General features: G+C 41.4%; 1 protein-coding gene across 1 annotated transcript; it reads right to left on the bottom strand.

The window, feature by feature from the left end:
• Positions 1 to 35: 35 nt before the first annotated feature.
• LOC134648818 (uncharacterized) lies at positions 36 to 24,460 on the bottom strand. The gene is made up of 16 exons (XM_063503383.1): positions 24,092 to 24,460; positions 22,973 to 23,090; positions 21,760 to 21,947; positions 9,060 to 9,200; positions 8,445 to 8,648; positions 8,009 to 8,178; positions 6,141 to 6,288; positions 5,718 to 5,866; positions 4,601 to 4,760; positions 4,028 to 4,255; positions 3,664 to 3,842; positions 3,363 to 3,552; positions 2,813 to 2,992; positions 1,716 to 2,002; positions 441 to 767; positions 36 to 109 (listed from the first exon to the last, which is right to left on the bottom strand). Exons 1-16 carry the CDS (start codon positions 24,162 to 24,164, stop codon positions 38 to 40), a joined length of 2,814 nt encoding a protein of 937 aa, XP_063359453.1. The 5' UTR covers positions 24,165 to 24,460; the 3' UTR covers positions 36 to 37.
• Between the last annotated feature and the right edge of the window lie 387 nt (positions 24,461 to 24,847).

Here is a 24,847-nt window from a genome sequence, read left to right as displayed (position 1 = left end):
TATAAAGTTCTTAGGCATCGTGCATTGTGAGAATATCTCATAGTCCCGATTCCTTAGGTCTAGGAAATGTTTGGAAAGTTGTTAGCACGCCAGGCGTTCGCAGCAATACCTTGAAATAACGGAATGAATGTTAGTAACAAGTAGTGATAATAGTGAGATGTTAGATGCAGACCACACGGTGTTGCGCTGTCATGAGTTTGGACAACTTTGTTCTAAGTAACTGTAGGTACAGTCGACGTCAAAGTTAAGTACATATTTTTCGCCTCATTTCAAAGAAGTAAGGTGGTTGAATTATCTTTGAAGTAGACCGTAATACACATATAGCGCCACAAGCGTACCGCTGTTTCGCAAGAGCTGCATGGCAGCTTTTCCACCTCGCCGAGACGTAGCACCATGTGTTCTGTATCTTATGGCGAATCATCGAATGGGTTAGTGTTTACCTGACGACCGTCATCATCAGGGTACGTGTACACGCCGGGCTGACCGCTGACCGTCGGGATCCCCACAGTGTTCATCGACGATATGTTCCCGTACTGCGGTTGCCGCTGACTCTCCTTCTTACTAGAGTTCTTCCTAACGATTGTTGTGTACGTCGGACCCTTAGGCATGTCTTTGATCTTCGTGCCGGACCGATAAGTCCCGAATTCGTCGGGCGGAGGCGGCAGTGAAAAGCCGTCCGACGTTTGCGTAATCACAGACGCTTCGTCGCTAATTTCTTTGGACAGTTTATTCCGCATCTTCTTTGGCATCGTGTGGAATGTGCTGGTCTGAAATAAAAAAAGAGATACAATAATAATTATTCAATTATCCAAAAAACAGGTGCTAATATGGTTAGAAACTGCTAATCGCTCACTGCAAAGGGCGTTGTAGTCAACTGAAGCGATATTGTCTGCGTTCGAGAGACGGTACTCAATAAATAATATAGTTGTTGCCTTTGAACTTCGACACTCGGCTGGTAAGTTAGTACTGGTCATGGTATAATAATATACTCCGCCTGGTACTCTATTCCGAGATTCGCGAATGACCTAACTGGCACTTGCCTACGTCATCATGCTGTTTACAGGTTCTCAAACTTTAAAATGTGGGAGAATTTTAACCAACAGTGAAAATTATTTTAACGGCATTAATTTTAAGTTATTCATGTAGAAACATAGTAAAATAAAACAAATCTATACTGCACTTTTCACTCCTACTCTTACAGTTCCGAATAGAGCAGCCAACCATTTTCGTAACAAAACATTAATTACGAAGCTTACGACGTGAAAAGTTTGGAAAACACTGCGACTGCTGACACTGAGCGAGAAGGGAATAACAATTAACACGCGTTCGACAAGGACGGTCGGTCAGGGACAAAATGGCGGATTGTCAAATGTGAAAGCGCTATCCTGTGTTGCCAGTAGTGTAAACAGAATTACCCGAACGTCTGAAATTTCTTTCGTGAATCGGAAGATATTGCTAATGAATAATTAAAAATGACATGTTATTGTAAAATTTAAGATAATATTAACCATAGATATAATGTACCCATGTAACATGTTATGTTGAAATAAAGTGGCAATGTTATTGTGACGTAGGCAAGTGACACTCTGGGAAGAGAAGACCATGTTTTATTAGACCATGGTACTGGTATTTAATTCTGGTTGATCGTATTGGTCGGAGACGCCCTTTGAAATGAATTTTCAGCTTTTAACCTGATTATTGAAACGTAATTTTACCGCGGGAGGTAACTGGGTGACTAAATGGTCACACAGATTGTCCATGTCCCTTCTCCTGTTTATGTTTTGCATGGAATGGACTCTACAACTGGGACTGTGTCTCAGTACGTCGTTGTGTTTGTGGCCAATATCTTGTTCGGCGAAGTCGTGTAGATATCTGGCCGAATGGAAGGAGCTCGTTCGCCGCACGTCCAAGTTCTTGGAGGGGTACCTCGCCATGGCCCGGCGGAATGATTCTGTCCGCCTGACGTTGCATTCGCTATCGTCGCTGTCGTTACAAATGGTTTCTGAAAAAAACCAGTGTATTTGAAGGCCTCGCTCGTACTACCAGTACGTGGTACTAAACCGTTCTCTCTCCGTGTGCACGTGTGTGGATACCTACATTAGAATTTTACCGAAGTTTGTTTCAATCTGATTGGCGCCATGTTCTACTGTACCTTAATCGTCAAACATTAACTTTTGACATCCAAGTTACCGGATAATGTACCCAGCCGTACATAATCCGGTAAAACATCGACATACACTATTGACATCGACATCATCGTAGCACGAATGAGTCATAGTAACATTAATTAAGAGCCAACAGGAGCTGAGATTTAAATATTTTAGGTAAATATACCCATCTCGCTAACGGAAGCGGCTCCTGAAACTAGTGCGATAAGGACAAGGCGAAAAATCCTGCGTAAAAATCTCAAAAATCGAGGTTTCGTACTCGACTGTTTCCTCCTCCAAAACTTAACCAATCGTAACCAAATTTGGAAATCTAAATGATTATAAAATTATCTGTGTCGGACCGTTTTGCTTTTTTGGCTAATTGATATCAGTTTTGAATACCACGCCTCTCATTGCGGCATAGTCAATTAGGCCATTTTGGCCATTTTTGAAGGGCTCTAGCGCCTTAAAAAACAAAAATATCAAAAAAAGCAAAACGGTCCGACACAGATATTGACAATATTAATCTGTGTTGAAAAAATCATTGCTCTAGCTTCAAAACCCATGGAGGAAACAGTCGAGTACGTTTGTATGGAGAAATGACCACTCCTGTTGGCTCTTAATGTTACACATCTAGTACAAATGAACGTTTGCCAGGAACATACCGTCAGTGTTGTATGCGCATAAGGGCGGGTTGTGATCGCGCGGCGCGGTGGGCCGCGAGCCGCGCTCGTGCGCGCACAGCACCAGCGCGCACGCCGCCAGCGCCACCAGCAACACGCCGCCGAACAGTGCCAGCGACAACACCGTGATGTTGGCCACCGTGTTCTGCACGGGCTCCTCGCCTGTGTATAAACTGTGTGTAAACTTCACAAAGTTTGAAAAATACTGCTAATTGCTCACTAGGGCGTGTTTGAATACGGTTGTTACTTTGTTATAAATAGTTTGCTGTTGCGAGATTTTTAGTCAGGTTCCTCGTTGCTATTATGAAAATAGAAAATAAGGCAACTGACACAAACTTACAATGAATATATAGAGCAATAAGTTTCGAAGTTCGAAGGTAGACTGACATGTGTTTTGGTACGTTGATTCATCCACCTACTTCGTTCCCTGCAGTTTTGATACAATATTTAAAATGGTCTATATCTATATAGTCAAAACGTTGAATCATCATCATGTTCTACCCTAAACATAAAAAAGTTAGTAGGTACAAACCTGCTAATTCATCGATAATGCTGTCTTTGTCAATTTCGACTAATTGGCTGTCTCCTTTATCGTTCGACGCCACTATTTCGAATTTGAAATTCTCTTCTGTTAAGTCTTGTATCAGGAACTTAGGTTCTAACTTCGTTATCGTTTCTAGAACTTCGTCTGTGTCTGTAGATTTTGCGACGATTGTGAACTTCTGAAATATTTAAATAATCGAGTGAAAGAGCGAATCTGCATGTGGATCTATACGTCAGAATGACCTAAGTAAGTAGTTCCAATGCGTTTACCAACACTAATCGGGCCATACCTGCGGCAAACCGCCGTCGTGCCCCTTGTCACAAGTGACGGTGACGTCACGGTCGTGTTTGACAGCGACGCAGTTCAGGGGAGGCCGCGGCGCCGTCTGGTCCGTTATGAGAAAGCTGCAAGGCGTTTTGGGCAAGTCGTTCTCAGGCACCTCGTTTATTCCCCAGCAGAATATCGAACCTGAACAAAAAATGGATTTAAACGACTTTCTCCAAAACATGTAACAAAATGAAGATAAGATTACAAGGATTTCTTGGCATAAAATTTGAACAAAAAAAATCAGAAAACGACCTCATAGAACAATACACTCCTTTTTTTAGGCAGTCGTGTAAAAATTCAACCATATCAAATAAATTTGAACTTACTGAACGCGGTGTCATTAGGCCGTGTATACAAATAAGTGTTGTTATCCGTTATTACAACATTCAGAGGGATTTTGTTCTCGAAATCATCGGCTTTAGCTTGTCCATTCACAACGGCCCAGCCGTACTGGAACGGGCGCGGGTTTGACTTGACGTCGCACGTTATGTTGATGGACTCGTCCACTCCCAGACCGTATTCGGCCACGGTCTCCTCTTCGCAAAATGCTGGATCTGAAAAGCATTACAATTTGGTAACCAAGCCAAGGCAAGTTGGGGCACTTACATAAAATAGGTAGGAAATTCAGCGAAAATGCTATAACCTCTAGCCGCCCATACGTCAAACCTTGCCAAGCAATATGAAATTTTATTTTGTCAACACAAAGTTCAAATTAGAATGGAACCTTTTTATAGGTCTCTGGGCGGCTAGAGGATAATAATATTTCTAAATTCTGTGTTCGCTGATCGGTTATTATTGGACGACTTTGGAGTGAGATCTTAAAAAAAAAAAAAAAAACACTAAACCAGCGCTAAACTATCCTCGCTTGTAAGGTGTACTTCGTAACAAACTGAACTTACAAATAAGGTCTATAAAAACTGGCTCGCTGTAAGAGGACCCCTCGGCGTTGATGGCGCCGCACACGTACGCGCCTCCGTCTTTCTCAGTCACCTCGCATAGATTCAGCACCGGGTGAAAACTGCCTTCGTTGTTATCTGTGTAGTTAGATATGATATCATCCTGTAACACAAGCATTTAATTAAAGCGAAGGTGTAAATTAATGAAGAGTTATATCCTATACAAAGTCACGACACGTGTCTTATTAGTATTACTATGATCACCATTTAGCTCAGTCGGCTAATAAAGTAATTGTGCAGTGGTCTTCTGTACCTATATCCTCCTAAGGCCGAAGATCCTACCTGTAGTACCTATTCAGTTCGATGTAATTTAAACCATGTTCAATTGGAACAGAGTCGCTTTTGCTTTGTTTCATTCAACTTTCAAACAACGCAAACTCTATTTCCTACGAATTAGGTTCAAATTTCAGTTTTTTGGATGTTTCGTTTGTATGGCTGGGCCTTAGGAGGATATGCCGTATTAGCAAGGCAATAGAGTTCATATAAAAACCGGCCAACTGCGAGTCGGACTCGCGTTCCAAGGGTTCCGTACATTAAGTCCGACTCACGCTTGACTGCACATTTCTAATAGGTTTTCCTGTCATCTATAGGTAAAGAACTATTTTGTGTATTTTTTTCAAAATTTTAGACCCAGTAGTTTCGGAGATAAGGGGGGGGGGGGGGGATGGTAATTTTTTGCCTATTTTCTTGAATAACTGCTAAACTATTAATCCTAAAATTATAAAAAAAAAAAATTGATATTCTTACAATGAGCTCTTTCATTTGATATATAACACGATATAGTTTGAAAAACTTTATTTTTTAATTTTCTCATTCCCCAAAAATAGCCTCCATATTTAAAATTCATTTATTTACGTTACACGTCCATCTTTGGGTTACAAACTTACATACATATGTGTGCCAAATTTCAACTTAATTGGTCCAGTAGTTTCGGAGAAAATAGGCTGTGACAGACGGACGGACAGACAGACGAGTGATCCTATTAGGGTTCCGTTTTTTCTTTTTGAGGTACGGAACCCTAAAAATAGCAAACAAGTGATGCAGATTATTAAATCGGTACCTGGTGAAACCATGTGAGCTGGTGGACTGCCGGATTGGCTTGGCTCGTGCAGTTTAGTGTAACGTTGGACCCCTTGAGCACGGGCAGTGTGCAATTTTTAGCGTCCAGTTGCCCGCCGTATTCCACAGTTATATTTAGTACTGGTGGATCTGTACATTGTACAATAAGATATAAAAATATGCTGCTCAACACACTGGGTTAGATGGATAGGTGAAAGTTGTGGTCTGTTTATAGAGTAGTTGGTAAGCAATAATCATGTTAAATGCAAACAATTACGATGACATATGAGTCAATTAGCGCAAAATAATTAAGTAGGTAGGTAGTTTTATCTAATTTGTAATTTCTGGGATCAAAAGTTAAATTTGTGTCACAAATGTCCAAATTTTTTCCAATTTTAGTCAATTAAGTAACATCAAGACTAACAGAACACAGAGAGCGGGAGCGGCGGCGCGCAGACGAGCTCCGCGTCGGTGTTGTATGCGGGCACGCAGCACGTGACGCGCGCCTCGTCCCATGTGTGGTCTATGCTCAGCTCGAGCTCGCTGATTAGTAGCCGCTGCGACGGCTCCTCCTGTGGAAAAATCAATTAGGTATATGTACAACTCCAAATTGGACCTAGAAACTTCAGACATGCGTAGCGTTGGTTTGATACATTTTTACTATCCTTCCAAGATATGTGTTTACTGCAGCATAAGGTTGATGATTGTAGCGCCCCTGGCCCGCCATATGACGGTCGGGGTGGGCCGCGCGCCCAGCACCCGGCACTGCACCACTGTGTCCGAGTGCACGCTGACGTTCGGTATCTTACAGTGATATCCTGCGTCGGGTTGATGATTGTAGCGCCCCTGGCCCGCCATATGACGGTCGGCGTGGGCCGCGCACCCATTAGCACCCGCCACTGCACCACTGTGTCCGAATGCACGCTGACGTTCGGTATCTTACAGTGATATCCTGCGTGGGGTTGATGAGTGTAGCGCCTCTGGCCCGCCACATGACGGTCGGCGTGGGCCGCGCGCCCAGCACCCGGCACTGCACCACTGTGTCCGAGTGCACGGTGACGTTCAGTATCTTACAGTACTACACAGTAGTATTAGTTGCAGTACTACTGTGTCCTCGAAGTGCACGCGGCTGTCGTTTGGTATCTTACAGTGATATCCTGCGTGGGGTTGATGAGTGTAGCACAGGGGTGCTACGCCAGGGGGCCTGCCATATGATATGACGGTCGGCGTGGGCAGCGCGCCCAGCACCCGGCACTGCAACACTACTGTGTGTTCGGAGTGCACGCGGCTGTCGTTTGGTATCTTACAGTGATATCCTGCGTGGGGTTGATGAGTGTAGCACCCCTGGCCTGCCATATGATATGACGGTCGGCGTGGGCAGCGCGCCCAGCACCCGGCACTGCAACACTACTGTGTGCTCGGAGTGCACGCGGCTGTCGTTTGGTATCTTACAGTGATATCCTGCGTGGGGTTGATGAGTGTAGCACCCCTGGCCTGCCATATGACGGTCGGCGTGGGCAGCGCGCCCAGCACCCGGCACTGCAACACTACTGTGTGCTCGGAGTGCACGCGGCTGTCGTTTGGTATCTTACAGTGATATCCTGCGTGGGGTTGATGAGTGTAGCACCCCTGGCCTGCCATATGACGGTCGGCGTGGGCAGCGCGCCCAGCACCCGGCACTGCAACACTACTGTGTGCTCGGAGTGCACGCGGCTGTCGTTTGGTATCTTACAGTGATATCCTGCATGGGGTTGATGAGTGTAGCACCCCTGGCCTGCCATATGACGGTCGGCGTGGGCCGCGCGCCCAGCACCCGGCACTGCAACACTACTGTGTGCTCGGAGTGCACGCGGCTGTCGTTTGGTATCTTACAGTGATATCCTGCGTGGGGTTGATGAGTGTAGCACCCCTGGCCTGCCATATGACGGTCGGCGTGGACCGCGCGCCCAGCACCCGGCACTGCAACACTACTGTGTGCTCGGAGTGCACGCGGCTGTCGTTCGGTATCTTACAGTGATATCCTGCGTGGGGTTGATGAGTGTAGCACCCCTGGCCTGCCATATGACGGTCGGCGTGGGCCGCGCGCCCAGCACCCGGCACTGCAACACTACTGTGTGCTCGGAGTGCACGCGGCTGTCGTTCGGTATCTTACAGTGATATCCTGCGTGGGGTTGATGAGTGTAGCACCCCTGGCCTGCCATATGACGGTCGGCGTGGGCCGCGCGCCCAGCACCCGGCACTGCAACACTACTGTGTGCTCGGAGTGCACGCGGCTGTCGTTTGGTATCTTACAGTGATATCCTGCGTGGGGTTGATGAGTGTAGCACCCCTGGCCTGCCATATGACGGTCGGCGTGGGCCGCGCGCCCAGCACCCGGCACTGCAACACTACTGATGTGTCCTCGGAGTGCACGCGGCTGTCGTTTGCCCCAAGAGCCCGCACGGCTATCAGCTCCGGCGGAACTGCAAGCAATGTGTTTATTATTAAGAAGTAGATATAGCATATCTATATAGTTCTCCAAAAAGTGAGAGTACCGCAACAAGGTAAATAATTTTCGACAGTTATAATCTTTTTCATTCTTGAATTTTTTTAGACTATACATATCATATACAACCGATGAATCTTTGGTAAGCAGTAATATTATCTACTTATTCTGTAGGTACCTCTATTCCTAAATCATTTCATTTGACAGTATAAAAGTGGTAGATAGGTATAAATATGATCTTACGATGCATATCGATGACAATGTCAATAGCCAGCGGCGGCGTGACGTCATTGTTGTTGGCCAGACACGTAAGCACCAGGCCATGGTCCTCGCGCCGCAGTGGCGCGTACGACACGTCGCTGCGTACGCGCTGCGGCGACAGCTCCACCGTCTTGTTCTGGAGGAGACGCTTGCCTGACCACCACGAGACCGATGCCTGTGGGTTACCTGAACAAATTTTAAAATTAAATAAGTTGTTGGCAAAGAAAACATTTATAATTATTATACCTAAGTTGGCCATAAAGGTTGTATCAAACAGCCTTTTATCACCGACTGTACGTTTCTTTCAATCATCTACTAATCGAGGAGATAATAGAGACCGAATTCAATTAAGCTTTTCAAGCAAATTTTATCACCGAGGTCCAATAGCTTGAAATCATGATTTTGTATTGTACTCGTACATATATGGGCTAGGTGCACCCACCTGCAAAAGTATATGGCCACTTTATGAATGAATTCCATAATGTGTCCATGCAATTTTGCGGCTAGCTGTACATGTTCAGGTCCAATTATGAATTTATGTTATGATGCCTTTCTGTGGACCATACCAAACAACCATATTTAATGAAATGAACCAACCTCCGAAAGCTACGCAAAAAAGTTCGAGTGAGTCGCCGATATAATAAGGACCGATGTTTCCGCTGATATTGGCGCCCGCGGCTGCTGATGCGATCTTCGAACCATTCTTCTGCAGCCCCACCCACATCCGCTGAGGAGGCTCTGCAATCACAAGTTTCACCTAGTCATACCTACATTATTTAGTGCAATTAAGTGTATGCAATGAATGACTTATTATTAGAGGTGAATGAGGAGGTAAAGTCTAAGGTGGCCCTACAAATGACCAGTTTGCCAGTCGATATCATCTTGTCAGTTAACGCAAAAGGGACAGTAGGTTCCGAACAACTGACTGGCTGATATTGTCCGGCGAACTGGTAATCTGTGGGCCCCTTAAGGAAAAATCATCTTCCCGCAAGTTTGACAACCGAACGAGATGCAACTACGCTATACGGCACCTTAATGTTTAGTGCCAACTTAATTGTCTAACGTCAACTTTCACAGTTACCGCGTGGTACGTACGCCGTACATCAATAATATCTACTTCCGCTCTCATATTAGAGCCATTAGAGGTACACTTTTTCCTAAGACTTTACACGTCTTCTCTTCTATTATTAATAACTCTTTGGTGTACCTACCTACGTATGTAAATATTTTACTTTACACAATACACAATAAGTAAAATAATAATCTTTAATATAAAAAAACCGACTTCTCTAACTACTAGCCTAACCCACTTAACGGCGCTTATACTTTATTTGGTAATATGTACCTATACATTTTATGGTAATCATAGTGTTTTTTTAGTTTAAAAATCATAGTGGTTTTCCGGGTCAAGATCCGGGTCCGGGTCCGGATCCGAGTCCGAGTCCGGGTCCGAGTCCGAGTACCTACGGGTCCGAGTCCGAAGTCCGGGGCCCAGTCCAAGTCAAAATCGAAATTCAAAATCACTAAACGTGTAGGTACTATGCGTCGTTGAAGAGTTCTGTTCTGATCATCATCAGCAGTTCCACTTCATCAAATCCCACAGTTTTTAATGTAAATGCTTGATTTTCTGATGAAAATATATAAAATTCTATACATATGCCTTTAAAATTTGAGGAGTTCCCTCGATTCCTCATGGATCCCATGTTCAGGACTTGAGATTGACATAAATGTGCCTAAAAACCTAAATTGCTTAACAAACATAACGAAAAGGACAAATCGCCAAATGCGAACTATGCGTCGTTGAAGAGTTCCGTTATGATCATCATCAGCAGTTCCACTTCATCAAATGCGACAGTTTTTAATGAAAATGCTCGATTTTCTGATGAAAATACAAAAACCTCTATACGCATGCCTTTAAGATTGGAGGAGTTCCCTCGATTCCTTGTGGATCCCATCATCAGAACTCGAGCTTGAAAAAAATTTGGCTTAAAAACTTAACTTGCTTAACAAACATAACGAAGAGGACAAATCGCCTAACGTGAACTATGCGTCGTTGAAGAGTTCTGTTCTGATCATCATCAGCAGTTCCACTGCATCAAATGCGACAGTTTTTAATGAAAATGCTTAATTTTTTGATGAAAATACAAAAATCTCTATACGCATGCCTTTAAGATTTGAGGAGTTCCCTCGATTCCTCATGGATCCCATCATCAGAACTCGAGCTTGACAAAAATAACGAAGAGGACAAATCGTCAAACGTGTACTATACGTCGTTGAAGAGTTCCGTTCTGATCATCATCAGCAGTTCCACTTCATCAAATGTCACTTTTTTTGAATGTACGAGGGGCGTTCAAAATATTCTCGGTATTGATATCTTACAACCTCTTCTAAAATTTCTTTCGTTACTGGCCGCTAAGGTTTATTCATTGACATTAAAAAAAGTATAATTCGAACCGAGATGTTCTTTTGTTTTTCTGCAATTGCTGAACAAACATGAACATCATGTGGGAATTGACAATGTTAACTAAATTAGAACATCGATGCGTGATAAAATTCTTGACAAAACAGGGTAAAAATCAAAAAACCATAAAAGAGGAAATGGATTGTGTTTACCGTGAGTCTGCTCCTTCTTTATCTACCATTCAAAAGTGGTCAAGCGAGTTTAAACGTGGAAGGGAGAGTGTTGAAGACGACCCTAGACCTGGCCGGCCTGTAGTAGCTACTTCACAAGAAAATATTGATAAAGTGGAAAAACTTATATTGGAAGATGGTCGAGTGAAGGTAAAATCTATAGCACAAGTAACCAATCTCTCTATTGGTACCGTACATGATATTATCCATGACCATCTTAATATGTCAAAAGTAAGTGCAAGATGGGTTCCGCGAATGCTGACTCGGCTTCAAAAAGACATGCGTGTAGCTTGTTGTTCCGATTTTATTGACCTGTGCGGTGAAAATCCTGATGAGGTGCTGCAAAGAATAGTTACTGGAGATGAAACCTGGGTTCATCATTATGACCCAGAGAGTAAACAAGAGTCCATGCAGTGGCACATTAAGGGTTCAGCTCATCCCAAGAAGTTCAAGGTCATCCCTTCAGCTGGCAAGGTCATGGCCACGATATTTTGGGATTGTGAAGGAGTATTACTGATCGATTATAAAGAAAAAGGTGTAAATATCACAGGACAGTACTACGCTAACATTCTACGTCAATTAAAGGATGCAATCAAAGAAAAGAGGCGAGGAAAGTTAACCAAAGGTGTTATGCTTCTGCATGACAACGCCCACGTCCATACTGCTCATATTGCCAAGGCAGCTATTGTTGAATGTGGGTTTGAAACTGTTACTCACCCACCGTATAGTCCGGACTTAGCCCCCAGCGACTTCTTTTTGTTCTCCAATCTTAAAAAGGATCTGCGTGGAAATAAATTTTCCGATGATGAAGCATTGAAGGCGGCAGTGGAGGAGCATTTTTACACCAAAGATAAAAAATATTTTTATGCAGGATTAAAAAAAATAATTGATCGATCTTTTAAGTGTATGAACATAGGGGGGGAGTATATTGAAAAATAAAAATATCAAACTTTTCGTACTTGTTTGTTTTCATTCTCATACCGAGAATATTTTGAACACCCCTCGTATATGCTTGATTTGTTGATAAAAACATAAAAATCACTATATGTATGCCTTTAAGATTTGAGGAGTTCCCTCGATTCCTCATGGATCCCATCATCAGCAGAACCGGGTTTTGACAAAAACAGGACCAATCTGTATGCATATACATACAATCAAAAAAAAATTTTCAATATCGGTCCAGTAATGACGGAGATATGGAGTAACAAACATAAAAAACATACAACCGAATTGATAACCTCCTCCTTTTAGATTTGGAAGTCGGTTTAAAATTTACAAATAAATTAAACAGAACATTTCAATTAGCATTAGGTATAATGTGCATGTCACATTATACCTAAGTACCACATTCACTACCAAAAAGAAAACGGCGCACTACCCCAGAAACCGGTCGTCTATAACTGCGTATAAAACAACCCGCCCAGCGGGTTGTGGCATCTGAGCAAAGTTCACGAGCGCCCACCAGGTGGGTTCCTGGCAGTGAATTTGTTATTATAAGACCTCTTTATTACTTACATATATTATTTTCACCTCAGCAGCTCGAACAAGGGTACTTTGATTTTTAAAAACAGTGAGCAAAATGCGACTTTGCTCACTGAGTGAGACAAAATGACATTCAACTGACCTTTATAGTCAAATGTCATTTTAACATGCGGGGTCTAATACAAGTTCGAAATACTTGGGTTCTATTATCTCTGTCCCTTTTACACTGTTAGCAAAAAGAAACAGACAAAAAAAGTTAAAATGATATTCAACGGTATATTCACGTTTTATAGTAGACCCCCGAAAAACTTCAGACCGCATCGTTCCAAACCACGTACGAGTATGAATTTTTAATAATTAATTAAAAAAAATAAAGTTTAAGATTTGATAATAACTGATAAAATACTATATTTTAAGTATTTTATTGTAAAATTAAAATAATGAACTCAAAAAATACACAGATCATCACGCAAAATTAATTATTTTACTTTTAAGAATTTCTACCATAGTTGACAAATAGTACGTATCCGCAATTCGGACCGTATCTTACAAAGATTTTTATTACAAAAAAAAAAGTTGTCGATTGAAGTGTCAGTTGACGTTTGTTATTTCCATATTATTTTTCTGAAATTTATTATTACGTTTTGTTTTTGTGTTCCATTGCGGTAAGTAATTAAACTGAATTGTTTGTATATCTTAAGAAAACATGAGCGCAGGTATTAAGTGATGAAGAAGGATTACATTTTTCAAGTTGTCTAATAGGTATGTTCTCACTGCTCAGGTGAAAAATGTTGTGTACTACACGAGATCAAAGTTATTTACATCTCGTGCGCTTTTGAGTCCCTTACTACGCTCAAGATTCTAAATTAGATTCACGAGCGTAGCGAGTTTTATTTTTTATATAGAGAGATGTTTTATTTTTCTAAGCTCCCTTGAAGTTGTGAACATACTGGGTAATTTTATCTTTCTTGGCATTAATTTTTTTTTCAATTCCATTCAAAGATCTAACGATAGTAAATGTTACCATACTGAATTGGCCTATCTATCAGCGTAGCACACAAAAAAAATCAACCATCTACCGCAATAATTCACGTCACCATAAATAAAAATCTCATCGTACTCGGCGATAGGTGAAAAATTAAAAAAAATCATAACTCCGAAAATACGAAAAATCGCGGAACATACATGGGGGTGATTCAGATAGCCCTCTAGGTCCTCTACCTCCCAGCTTCAGTATATCACTACTTTTTGGGATACCCTGTATAAGGGGATAATAATCTATAGCACTTTTTCTTATTACTTCGTAGATATGAACCCGATATTACAGAAATATGTCCGAGTTCATTGTTTCTGTCCTATATTTCATACGGCGTACAGGAAGGCGGCAATAATAAAATGTATGCCAATGTTTGTCGAAGGTCATATTTACTCTCCCCGCCGGTCATTGCATTATTCATAACATAATGCGACCTAAAGGGAGCTAATGATGTCTGGATGTGTACATAAATTATTGATATTGTTTTGACTGTAGAGAAATTTACAGTGAAAGTCAGTTACATAATTGATTTGGGGGTCAATGTTTTACCTGTTCCCAAAAAGTTCAACGAGTTTCTGAGCTGCCAGATGCTGCAGCTGGTTATTCCAATAGAAACTATGGATAATGTGATTAAATATGAGACATGAATCTGATGCTATACGCTCGCATACGCGGGGGCATTCGACCGCACCACGTATCAGGCAATCAGTGTTGCAGCATCTAAACATGGCATAGAGCCGACAATCTGTAGATGGATTGGTACTATGCTAAATAGCCGACTAATAAAATCCTCCCTTATGGGAGACGAAATATTAGCTACGGCCACGAAGGGTTGCCCACAGGGTGGGGTTCTCTCACCAACTCTCTGGAGTCTGGTAGTTAACTCACTGTTGGAAGAACTAAACAAAGGCCCAATACATATGGTAGGGTATGCAGATGATTTAGTGATTCTTGTAAACGGAAAATTCCCGGGAACAGTATCGGAAATCATGAATAAAGCACTGAAGCAAGTGGAGAGATGGTGCAACTGTCATCAACTCTCCATAAACCCAGGCAAAACAGTGGTAATACCGTTTACCAGGAAAAAGACCCTTAATGGCATAAAGCAGCTGAAGCTTTATGGAAGGGTACTGGAAATGTCCAATGAAGTGAAATATCTAGGAGTAACACTAGATAAAGAACTGAACTGGAGAAAGCATGTCGAACTCACAATCACCAAGGCACTTAGAGTGTTTGGAATGTGTAGATCGGCTTATGGCAAAACCCCAAGGTACTAAGATAGATCTATACCATGATGGTAAGACCAATCATCTTGTACGGATGCCTGGCATGGTGGCCAAGGACACTAAAGAGCACATGCAGGGATGCCCTTATGAAAATACAAAGAACGGCATGCATGGCTATTACTGGCGCGTTTAGAACGACGCCAACCGCGGCGATGGAGGTACTGCTAGACCTTCCGCCGTTACACCTAGTGATACAATCTGAGGCGCGGAAATCGTTACACAGGTTGGCCCTAACAGGCCTCTGGAGCGATAGCAAGCCAAAGACCAAACACACCAACATGGAATGTGACAATTTCGTCCATGACGACACATTACGATGATGGGGATTACGAACATGGGCTGCGATAAGATGCAACCCAAGTTTGTGTTCCATAAGAATTTTAACGTTAACGTTATAATTCCAACAAGGGCTGAATGGACCGAAAGTCTTGAAGCACCAATCCCTGATGAAAACGACATCATATGGTATACAGATGGGTCTAAGATAGAGTCTGGTAGACTTTAGTAGTAGTATAAGCATGGGCAATTACGCCACTGTCTTCCAAGCTGAGACATTCGCTATAATTGCCTGTGTGCATGAGAATATAAGTAGTTAGGCAAACCCAAGGGAAGAATATCTATATACTCAGCGACAGTCAGGCTACACTCAAAGCGCTTGAATCGCACAGAGTGGACTCTAGACTGGTATATAATGGCGTCCAAGCTCTGAACCAGCTTGGAAGGCAAAACAGAGTGCAACTGGTATGGATCCCAGGGCACGAGGGATTCATAGGCAATGAAAATGCAAATGAACTTGCCAGAACCGGATCTGAAAGTAACCTTATAGGTCCGGAACCATTCGTGGGGCTCTCACAGGGAACCATCACAACGGCTATTAAAGACCATGCCAAGACCAAACATCAGGAAGAATGGAACAGTCTGACGGGTCTAAAGCATGCAAAGCTCTTCATGCAAGGAGTAGACTCCGGCTGGAGCAAAAAGCATTGGAAACTTAGCAAAAGACAACTCCAAATCATAACGGGGGTGTTCACTGGCCATTACGGGGTCAAAGGAATTCTGGCCAAGATGGGACACTCTGACAACACCGATTGTCGTATGTGTGGCGAAGAGCTTCCTTGAGACAGTGAAACACTTAATGTGTGAATGTCATGCCCTAGCCAGACAAAGAATGAAGGACTTTGGAGCAGGATATCTGGAACCAAAGGACTTTAAAACGCTACCCATGAGCTCCATCATCCGACACATGGATATGGTGGTAAAAGCTCTTGAGTAGCTGACGGATCTTCTCCAGGGGGTAATTGCACAAAAGATCCCTATGGGATGGTGTATCCGTAAGGGCCCCCGAAAATAATAAGATAAGATAAGATGCTATACGCTACACTTCAGGTTTGACCACATAAATATAAATATCACTGAGGATAAAGGATTGGTCAAAACTTATTTTGACATAAATTATAAAAAACTAGACAGTCAGTCAGTTATGCTAGTCTTAGGTCAAGAGTTTATTGTCATTTTGTTATTAATTAATTGACGTAATTTTTATTTAAAAAACATATCTTGAGGTAGGTACTGCTTCGGATACTCACTGTGACTAGGATGGATGATTGTTGTTAACATTACGAAGTGTTTGCGCCGCATAATTGTTGTGTAAATGGACGGAATTGTTCCGGCGCAGCATCCTCATTAAACTAGGGAGCCAATTAATCCCGCGCTATTTCTCGGCATAGGTAAACTTGCAGCGCGCGGTTTTACAGACCGGTCGGCAAATAAAACGAAAAACTTCAGTACATAACAGACTGCAACCGGTATCTACGGTATTATCTGGTCGATTTAAACCGATTTCCATGTGCAGTATGTTCTGTCTGTGCAGTGTACAGACGAGTTCATAAATGTGTACCTACATTTTTTCACCATTGCAATGGATTAAGGTGAAAAATTTATACATCGAAATGTGAACTCGACTGTACCTATTGTGTATTTCTGTGTAGATACGTTTACTTAAGGTCTCTTTTAGTCGAAAATTACAGCGATTTCCAAAATCAGTCATCGGACTTCATCACGGACGATCCATCGATCCAACAACAAATAGTTCCGGTGATACAAATCGAATACTTACGGTACTTATGATATTTGTATTAACAGGTTGACAATACGGATACGTGAGATGTTGAGGTAGGTACAGTTCGTTCAGACATGACTAGGTACTGCAAGCATTGCACGACGCTACTAAACCCACGCTTTTACTGACGTTCCAGAAAAACTGACTAAGCATGATGAGCTAATTGAACTTTATTTGTCAGTTCAATGTACTTGATTTCAGGTACATACGAGGGGTGTTCAAAATATTCTCGGTATGAGAATGAAAACAAACAAGTACGAAAAGTTTGATATTTTTATTTTTCAATATACTCCCCCCCTATGTTCATACACTTAAAAGATCGATCAATTATTTTTTTTAATCCCTCGTAAAAATATTTTTTATCTTTCGTGTAAAAATGCTCCTCCACTGCCGCCTTCAATGCTTCATCGTCAGAAAATTTATTTCCACGCAGATCCTTTTTAAGATTGGGGAGCAAAAAGAAGTCGCTGGGGGCTAAGTCCGGACTATACGGTGGGTGAGTAACAGTTTTAAACCCACATTCAACAATAGCTGCCTTGGCAATATGAGCAGTATGGACGGGGGCGCTGTCATGCAGAAGCAGAATACCTTTGGTTAACTTTCCTCGCCTCTTTTCTTTAATTACATCCTTTAATTGACGTAGAATGTTAGCGTAGTACTGTCCTGTGATATTTACACCTTTTTCTTTATAATCGATTAGTAATACTCCTTCACAATCCCAAAATATCGTGGCCATGACCTTGCCAGCTGAAGGGATGACCTTGAACTTCTTGGGATGAGCTGAACCCTTAATGTGCCACTGCATGGACTCTTGTTTACTCTCTGGGTCATAATGATGAACCCAGGTTTCATCTCCAGTAACTATTCTTTGCAGCACCTCATCAGGATTTTCACCGCACAGGTCAATAAAATCGGAACAACAAGCTACACGCATGTCTTTTTGAAGCCGAGTCAGCATTCGCGGAACCCATCTTGCACTTACTTTTGACATATTAAGATGGTCATGTATAATATCATGTACGGTACCAATAGAGAGATTGGTTACTTGTGCTATAGATTTTACCTTCACTCGACCATCTTCCAATATAAGTTTTTCCACTTTATCAATATTTTCTTGTGAAGTAGCTACTACAGGCCGGCCAGGTCTAGGGTCATCTTCAATACTCTCCCTTCCGCGTTTAAACTCGCTTGACCACTTTTGAATGGTAGATAAAGAAGGAGCAGACTCACGGTAAACACAATCCATTTCCTCTTTTATGGTTTTTTGATTTTTACCCTGTTTTGTCAAGAATTTTATCACGCATCGATGTTCTAATTTAGTTAACATTGTAAATTCGCACATGATGTTCATGTTTGTTCAGCAATTGCAGAAAAACAAAAGACCATCTCGGTTCGAATTATACTTTTTTTTAATGTCAATGAATAAACCTTAGCGGCCAGTAACGAAAGAAATTTTAGAAGAGGTCGTAAGATATCAATACCGAGAATATTTTGAACGCCCCTCGTATGTCCCATATAAAATAAACAAAATATGACGAGTTGAGAACCTCTCCACCTTTTATTAAAGTCGGTTAATGACGAACTGTCATTGAACTCTTGTAGGTAATTATATATTATTTATGTCGATATTTTAGGTCAATGTGAACTTATATCTTTGCTACTTTCAAGAGCAATGCAAATGCGCCACTGTGTGAAAATTTCTACACGACAAAATAACCCATTGTCATTAAATGCACTTAACTTTTGTAATCACGTCATAGAAAGTCGATGTAGCCATAAAGACAATTTTTATGCGTGACATTAACGCCACAAGTCGCCTTGAAAGGCCGCTTCTAGGCGGGATAATCAAATTGACAATTTGGTTAGAAAAAAAATGGCGTTAATCTTATCTAGCGTCTACACGTACACAATTTCAAAGTGGAATCGTTGAGCCAATGTCCTTATATTTAGAGATGCCCCGAATAGTGGTTTTGGCCGAATACCGAATATTCGGCATGACATGCAAACATTTTGAGTCACAATTATGTATTATGAAAACTGATCGTCAACAAAGCTCAACGTTAGATGACGTTAGCTAAGATATGTTTTTGTTGAACAGCGGGCTCAGCACGGTTCCATTTTTATCGACTATCACTATGCCCGTCACTTTCGCACTTACATACTTGTTAGAACGTGACAGGCATGGTGATAAACGATAAAAATGCGACCGTGCTACTAGGGCAGAATTAAAGAATAGAGTCAAACAAATCAGACTCATGATAAAAATAAAATGTTTTTTAATCAACAAATGCTCAAAAAAGGGTCTTCGTATTTAACAACTTTCCAAGAAAACATTCTAAATATACCTACATATTTTTTGGTTATTTTTATTGTGCAATTATTCTTTTTACTTAGGTAGGTGCAACAGATATTCGGTATTCGGACGAATATAAGGCAACATTCGGCCGAATACCGAATATTCGGCAAAGTGGCCGAATAGGCCGAATACATAGTTGCCGAATATTCGTGGCATCTCTAAAAGTCATTTTTGCGTCCACAACACCTGATTAAATTGACATTTGAATCAGGTTGGACGAAAAATTGTCCCATCTGGACTGGCTTTAATACACTGACGAGTTAATCGTTATGTTCTACTTTAAGTAGGTAGTAAGATCCTATCCTATGCGACCTTCGCAATAAAACGCTCAGGTGGTTTTCTTTATTATAGGTACCTACTTAACTGCCTCTCAACGCTTCTCTAGGTATAACGCATTGGTATGACACAGATTAAGTGTCACACATCATACCATACCCTACCTACCTATTTATATTTAGTACCTATAGCCATACGATATATGTATATTTCCGACAGTGATTAATGTGTGTTTTTACGCCAAATAAATATTTTCTATTTCTATTTCATTAAATAGAAAACATCAATAATAAAAACCGGCCAAGTTCGAGTCGGACTCGCGCACGGAGGGTTCCGCACCATCAACAACAAATAGAGCAAAACAAGCAAAAAAACGGTCACCCATCCAAGTACTGACCCCGCCCGACGTTGCTTAACTTCGGTCAAAAATCACGTTTGTTGTATGGGAGCCCCATTTAAATCTTTATTTTATTCTGTTTTTCGTATTTGTTGTTATAGCGGCAACAGAAATACATCATCTGTGAAAATTTCAACTGTTTAGCTATCACGGTTCGTGAGATACAGCCTGGTGACAGACGGACGGACGGACAGCGGAGTCTTAGTAATAGGGTCCCGTTTTTACGTTTGGGTACGGAACCCTAAAAAACCGGCTGCTCAGTATAGATTTCCGTAATAGTTACCCGTCCCAGTAATAACATATACTAATCTATGCTATGCTATGACCTGTCCGTCACAATAGGCTGCCCAGAACGGGAGCTTTTATAGTTCGTTTTTTTTAGCATTAGAAATAACTTGAAAGAAGGTAAGCGATTTTGACATGTCTTTTAATTGAAAAACACTTTTTTTTAATCAATAACTAATACTTATGAAAGCAGAAGACTATAAAAGATCGTATTAGATTCATAATTGTTACATATTTACCGTAACTTATTTTTAAAATGTGTTTTTCAATTAAAAGACAAATCATGATTGTTTACCTTATTTCTAATGCTAAAAAAAACGAACTACCTATAGTAAATAGTAAGTATCAAGTACATAAGTAAGTATGTACTTTAACTAAAAAGAGAATAAGACTTTTAGCGATACCTCGAAAACGGCTTAACTGATCATATTCGCTGTAGTTTTCATTGAATGTCTTTATTATATAAGCTCTACTTTTACGATTATTTTGTTTTGGTTCAAAAATTACAGGGTTAAACATTTTTTTTTCTTTCGGAGCGAGTTGTTTTCGTTTGCTGGTAGAATATATTGACTTTTAAATGATAAATATTTAATAACATTCATTTGGATTTGATTTGGTTTGATATTTTACAGTTAATATTTTCTTTAGATTGGTGTGGTGAAAATTTTTGTGTTTCTCCCGGGGGCAAATTTTGTCAATTCTCGCAACGCTCAAGATTCCATTTTTCGAACCACTCGCTACTGGTTCAATTTTAGAATCTTTCGCTTGCTCGGGTCTCAATATTAGCACGAGCGGTTAAATAACAACTTTGCCCCCTTGTAAAACTAATAACTATTTCTTCCTTCTTCTGTTTTAGCTCATATTTTCATAAAATGTCAAAGGAGAAATAAAGTGTGAAACCGTTTGGCGCGTGTTAATTTCAAAGCGCCCGGCTAGCGCCCGTCATTAGTGTTGGCTCGTACGTATTGAGTGTAGTGTATCGATAACATCGGGTAGGGGTAAACTCGATAGAGCATTGCACCGTTGGCTTTATTTACAGCTGCAAAAATATAAGTATCTACTTATACAAGAGGAAGAATGCATTGTGCCGAACATAAACAACGACAGGCCCAGAATCAGGGTAGAGTTGGATCACGCTAAATGTTCATTCCAAGTGCTACGCTACGTCAACTGTGGAGCATATAAGGATATGTATGTGTTATTACTGCCAAGTTCGTGGAAAGTTATAGCTTGGTCAGAGTAAAGTTGTGCTTGTGCCATTCTCGCTATAGAATATTTCCCATAGTAAACAGAGAACGTTCTCGGAATAGGTCAGAGTCTATTCTTCTTTACCTGTAATCGTCTCTAGTATCGACTCCTTGGAAAACGCCACCAAGGATCGGGGTACAATTCTTCCTCAACCTCTCAATTTCAATGCAAGTTGACTCACCGATAACATGGAGTAGTACATCAGTGGTGGTGGACGGGCTGCGCGCGAATTCCACGGAGCACTGGTAGGCGCCGGCGTCGGCGGGCGACACGTCTGGGATCACCAACAGGTGCTCATCCTCTGCCACTATCATCTGGTAGCGCTCGGCCTCCGCTGCCAAGCGCTTGCTTTTCCCTCGTCTGTCATAACTGTTACATATAAAAGGAAATAATATTTCAGTTACAGTCAATATCTGATTTTTTATCATAACTGATCATATAATAACGCTAATTCGAGATTTATAGGATGGTAGGCAGTATAGCATCAGCTACCTACATACATATAAATATCAAGGGACATCTTACACAGATCAACCTAGCCTCAAACTAAGCAAAGCTTGTACTATGCTGGCTACTAGTGCTAGGCGACGATATACATACTTCTTCAACTTAATCCATTGCAATAAGGTGAAAATATGTATAGGTACTATTAGGTAGGTACATATTTATGAACTCTATATAACGTCCCACTCGCACACACCGGAGAAAAACCCAATACAAATTCGTTGTCGACCAAACTGTATGTACCCTCTACGTCCTGTATCGTTAAGTAATTTCCCACGCACATAACAAGTCACATATGTATATTATGTAAGTATAGGTAGGTACTTGAAGCAACTACATAGATACAGCAATAAGGTAGGTATCTACTAGTCGCACACAGCGTATTAACCGCAACTGTCGCAGTATTTTGCGATCACGTTACAAGGTGCTAAGGTAGCTCACCCTGAGCAACGCCACCGCTACACTATAAAATACCACTAGGTTGTATCTTGTTAAAACCAGTGTTGGATCCCTCGGGGTAATAACCAGTCGTGAAAAATCCAGTCACGTTACACAGTAGCTCCGTGCTATGTGCCGCCACCGCTACCACTGAAATATCACAATAATGTATCTTGTGAAAGCAGTGTTGGATCCGTCGCGGTACCAGGCGACAAGAAGTAGCTCGTCGTTCCGGTGTTTTGCGGTCACGTTACACGGTAGCTCCGTGCTATATCTCGTCACCTCTACCACTGAAATGTCACTATGATGTACCTTGCGAAAGCAGTGTTGGATCCGTCGCGGTACCAGGCGACAACAAGTAGCTCGTCGTCCCGGTGTTTTGCGGTCACGTTACAAGGTAGCTCCGTGCTATATCTCGCCACCGCTACCACTGAAATGTCACTATGATGTACCTTGTGAAAGCAGTGTTGGATCCGTCGCGGTACCAGGCGACAACAAGTAGCCCGTCGTCCCGGTGTTTTGCGGTCACGTTACACGGTAACTCCGCGCTGTGTCCAGCCACTGCTACCACTGAAAGTTATAACCAAGTACATAGAGAGGTAGGCTTTTCCTGCTTCTAGGTACTGTACTTGTAGAATAAGGTAATAAGCTAATAGATAAAGCTAGGTACGAGTATCTACCATATTGTGGGGACTCAACCTTGTGAAGAAAGAATACCTATTAGGTATGGGTTGGCTCAGGCCGATGAAAGATAAGTACCTTATAGCATTTAGTACCGGCATAATGTTTCCGTGGAATTAGATACGTGTAAATGGTAACCAATTATGAAAGTGTAAAAAAAAGTCTTAGGTCTTAAGTTTTGTAAATATGGGTCATACACAATAATAAATTCGGTTGACGTTTACGATAAGGTATGCTAAGCTTAGATAATTTTATTGTTGTGTAATGGGGTGCTGCTTTTTCATTAACCTGTGTGATAAATTCATTACACACAAGGGTGATAAACTTTGTTTTAAAATCGGTGTTTTATCTTATCTGTGTGTACCTTATCTTATAAGCGAGGAGTTCGCGTTAAAAAAATGCCGAAGATTCTTATCCAACTTAATTTGGACTTGGTAGGTATGACCATACTTTGCAATTTGTTGAAAGAGCGATGCTAAAAGTAGAAACTTACCTTTACTTAATTTGGCTATGGCGCACATTCGCTCATCAGATAGGGGAAGCCTCAGATCATAGAAGTAAGTACCTTCTATGATTTGAGGGGGAAGCGCATCCGCGGTGCAAGTGCATCTAGCTCATTAAAAAACTAGCCTCTTTTAAACTTATCTTATCCTTAATATTTCTCTTGTATTGTAAATGTAATAGTAATAAACACAAAAGAAAAATAGCCTTTGTTTATGATGTCGTGCACGATTTATATTTTTTTGGAAACTTTCAGGTATGTTTTGTATATATACATACATATTTAATTTGTAATAAATAAAACCATGTTAACATATATAAATAAATAAAGTATAGTACGGTAGCGTAAGTAGTAGTACATACCTAGTTTAATACACAAAAGAACATACCTGGTTCCGAGTCTTCTTGCACACTTAATCCTATTAAACACGGAATAAAGCCCACTATCAAAAAAAAATTCATAATGTCGCACCAAACTTATTGCACTTTAGGGATTAGTCACGTTCGAAAGGCAGGACATGGCCCGATCGGGTCGAGGAGCGGACACGCGCTTCAATTCGCGCGGCGGGCAAGCAATAAGCGGCGCAGGACTACCGGCCGGCCGGTCGCGGCCCCGGGCGCTTCCGATCGTGACGTCACGGGCGCCCGCTCAAACACCAGCCGCTGGCGCTGCACGCTGGCTCATCGTTTACATACCTTACACTTTTTAATTGGTGAGGTCAAAACAATTGGGTCGTCAATGTTAGTGATTGTGCAGGGCGGAAGTACATTTTTTTTTTTGAAAATGGTTGTCTGAAATAGAAGTCATATAGTAAAGAAAAAGTGACCAAGCTCTCCATGGAGATAAATCACTCCTTCGGCGCTACAATGGAGGCCTCAGTGTACGGTCAAAGGCGTCTAAACTTTCAGAGATATACTTGAGAAATTGGGACAGATATCTCCGTGACTGGATGGCCTAGAAGTTATGGTTATCTTATATTTTGATAGATCAAAATTGCATTTGTCTTGACAAGTTTCGATGTCTGAGTGGATAGAGGATAAAACTATTTTTGGGCAAGGGAAGCATGACATAAGACTATAAGACTTGATATGAACATGACTTAGTTTTTAATCTTAATTGTTACTAACCATTATGGGCCATTGTT

The sequence above is a fragment of the Cydia amplana genome, chromosome 6 (genome assembly GCF_948474715.1).
Source record: "Cydia amplana chromosome 6, ilCydAmpl1.1, whole genome shotgun sequence".
Classification (NCBI taxonomy): domain Eukaryota; kingdom Metazoa; phylum Arthropoda; class Insecta; order Lepidoptera; family Tortricidae; genus Cydia; species Cydia amplana.
The sequence above is the reverse complement of the archived record's forward strand: the minus strand, read 5'-3'. Positions and strand labels throughout refer to the sequence as shown.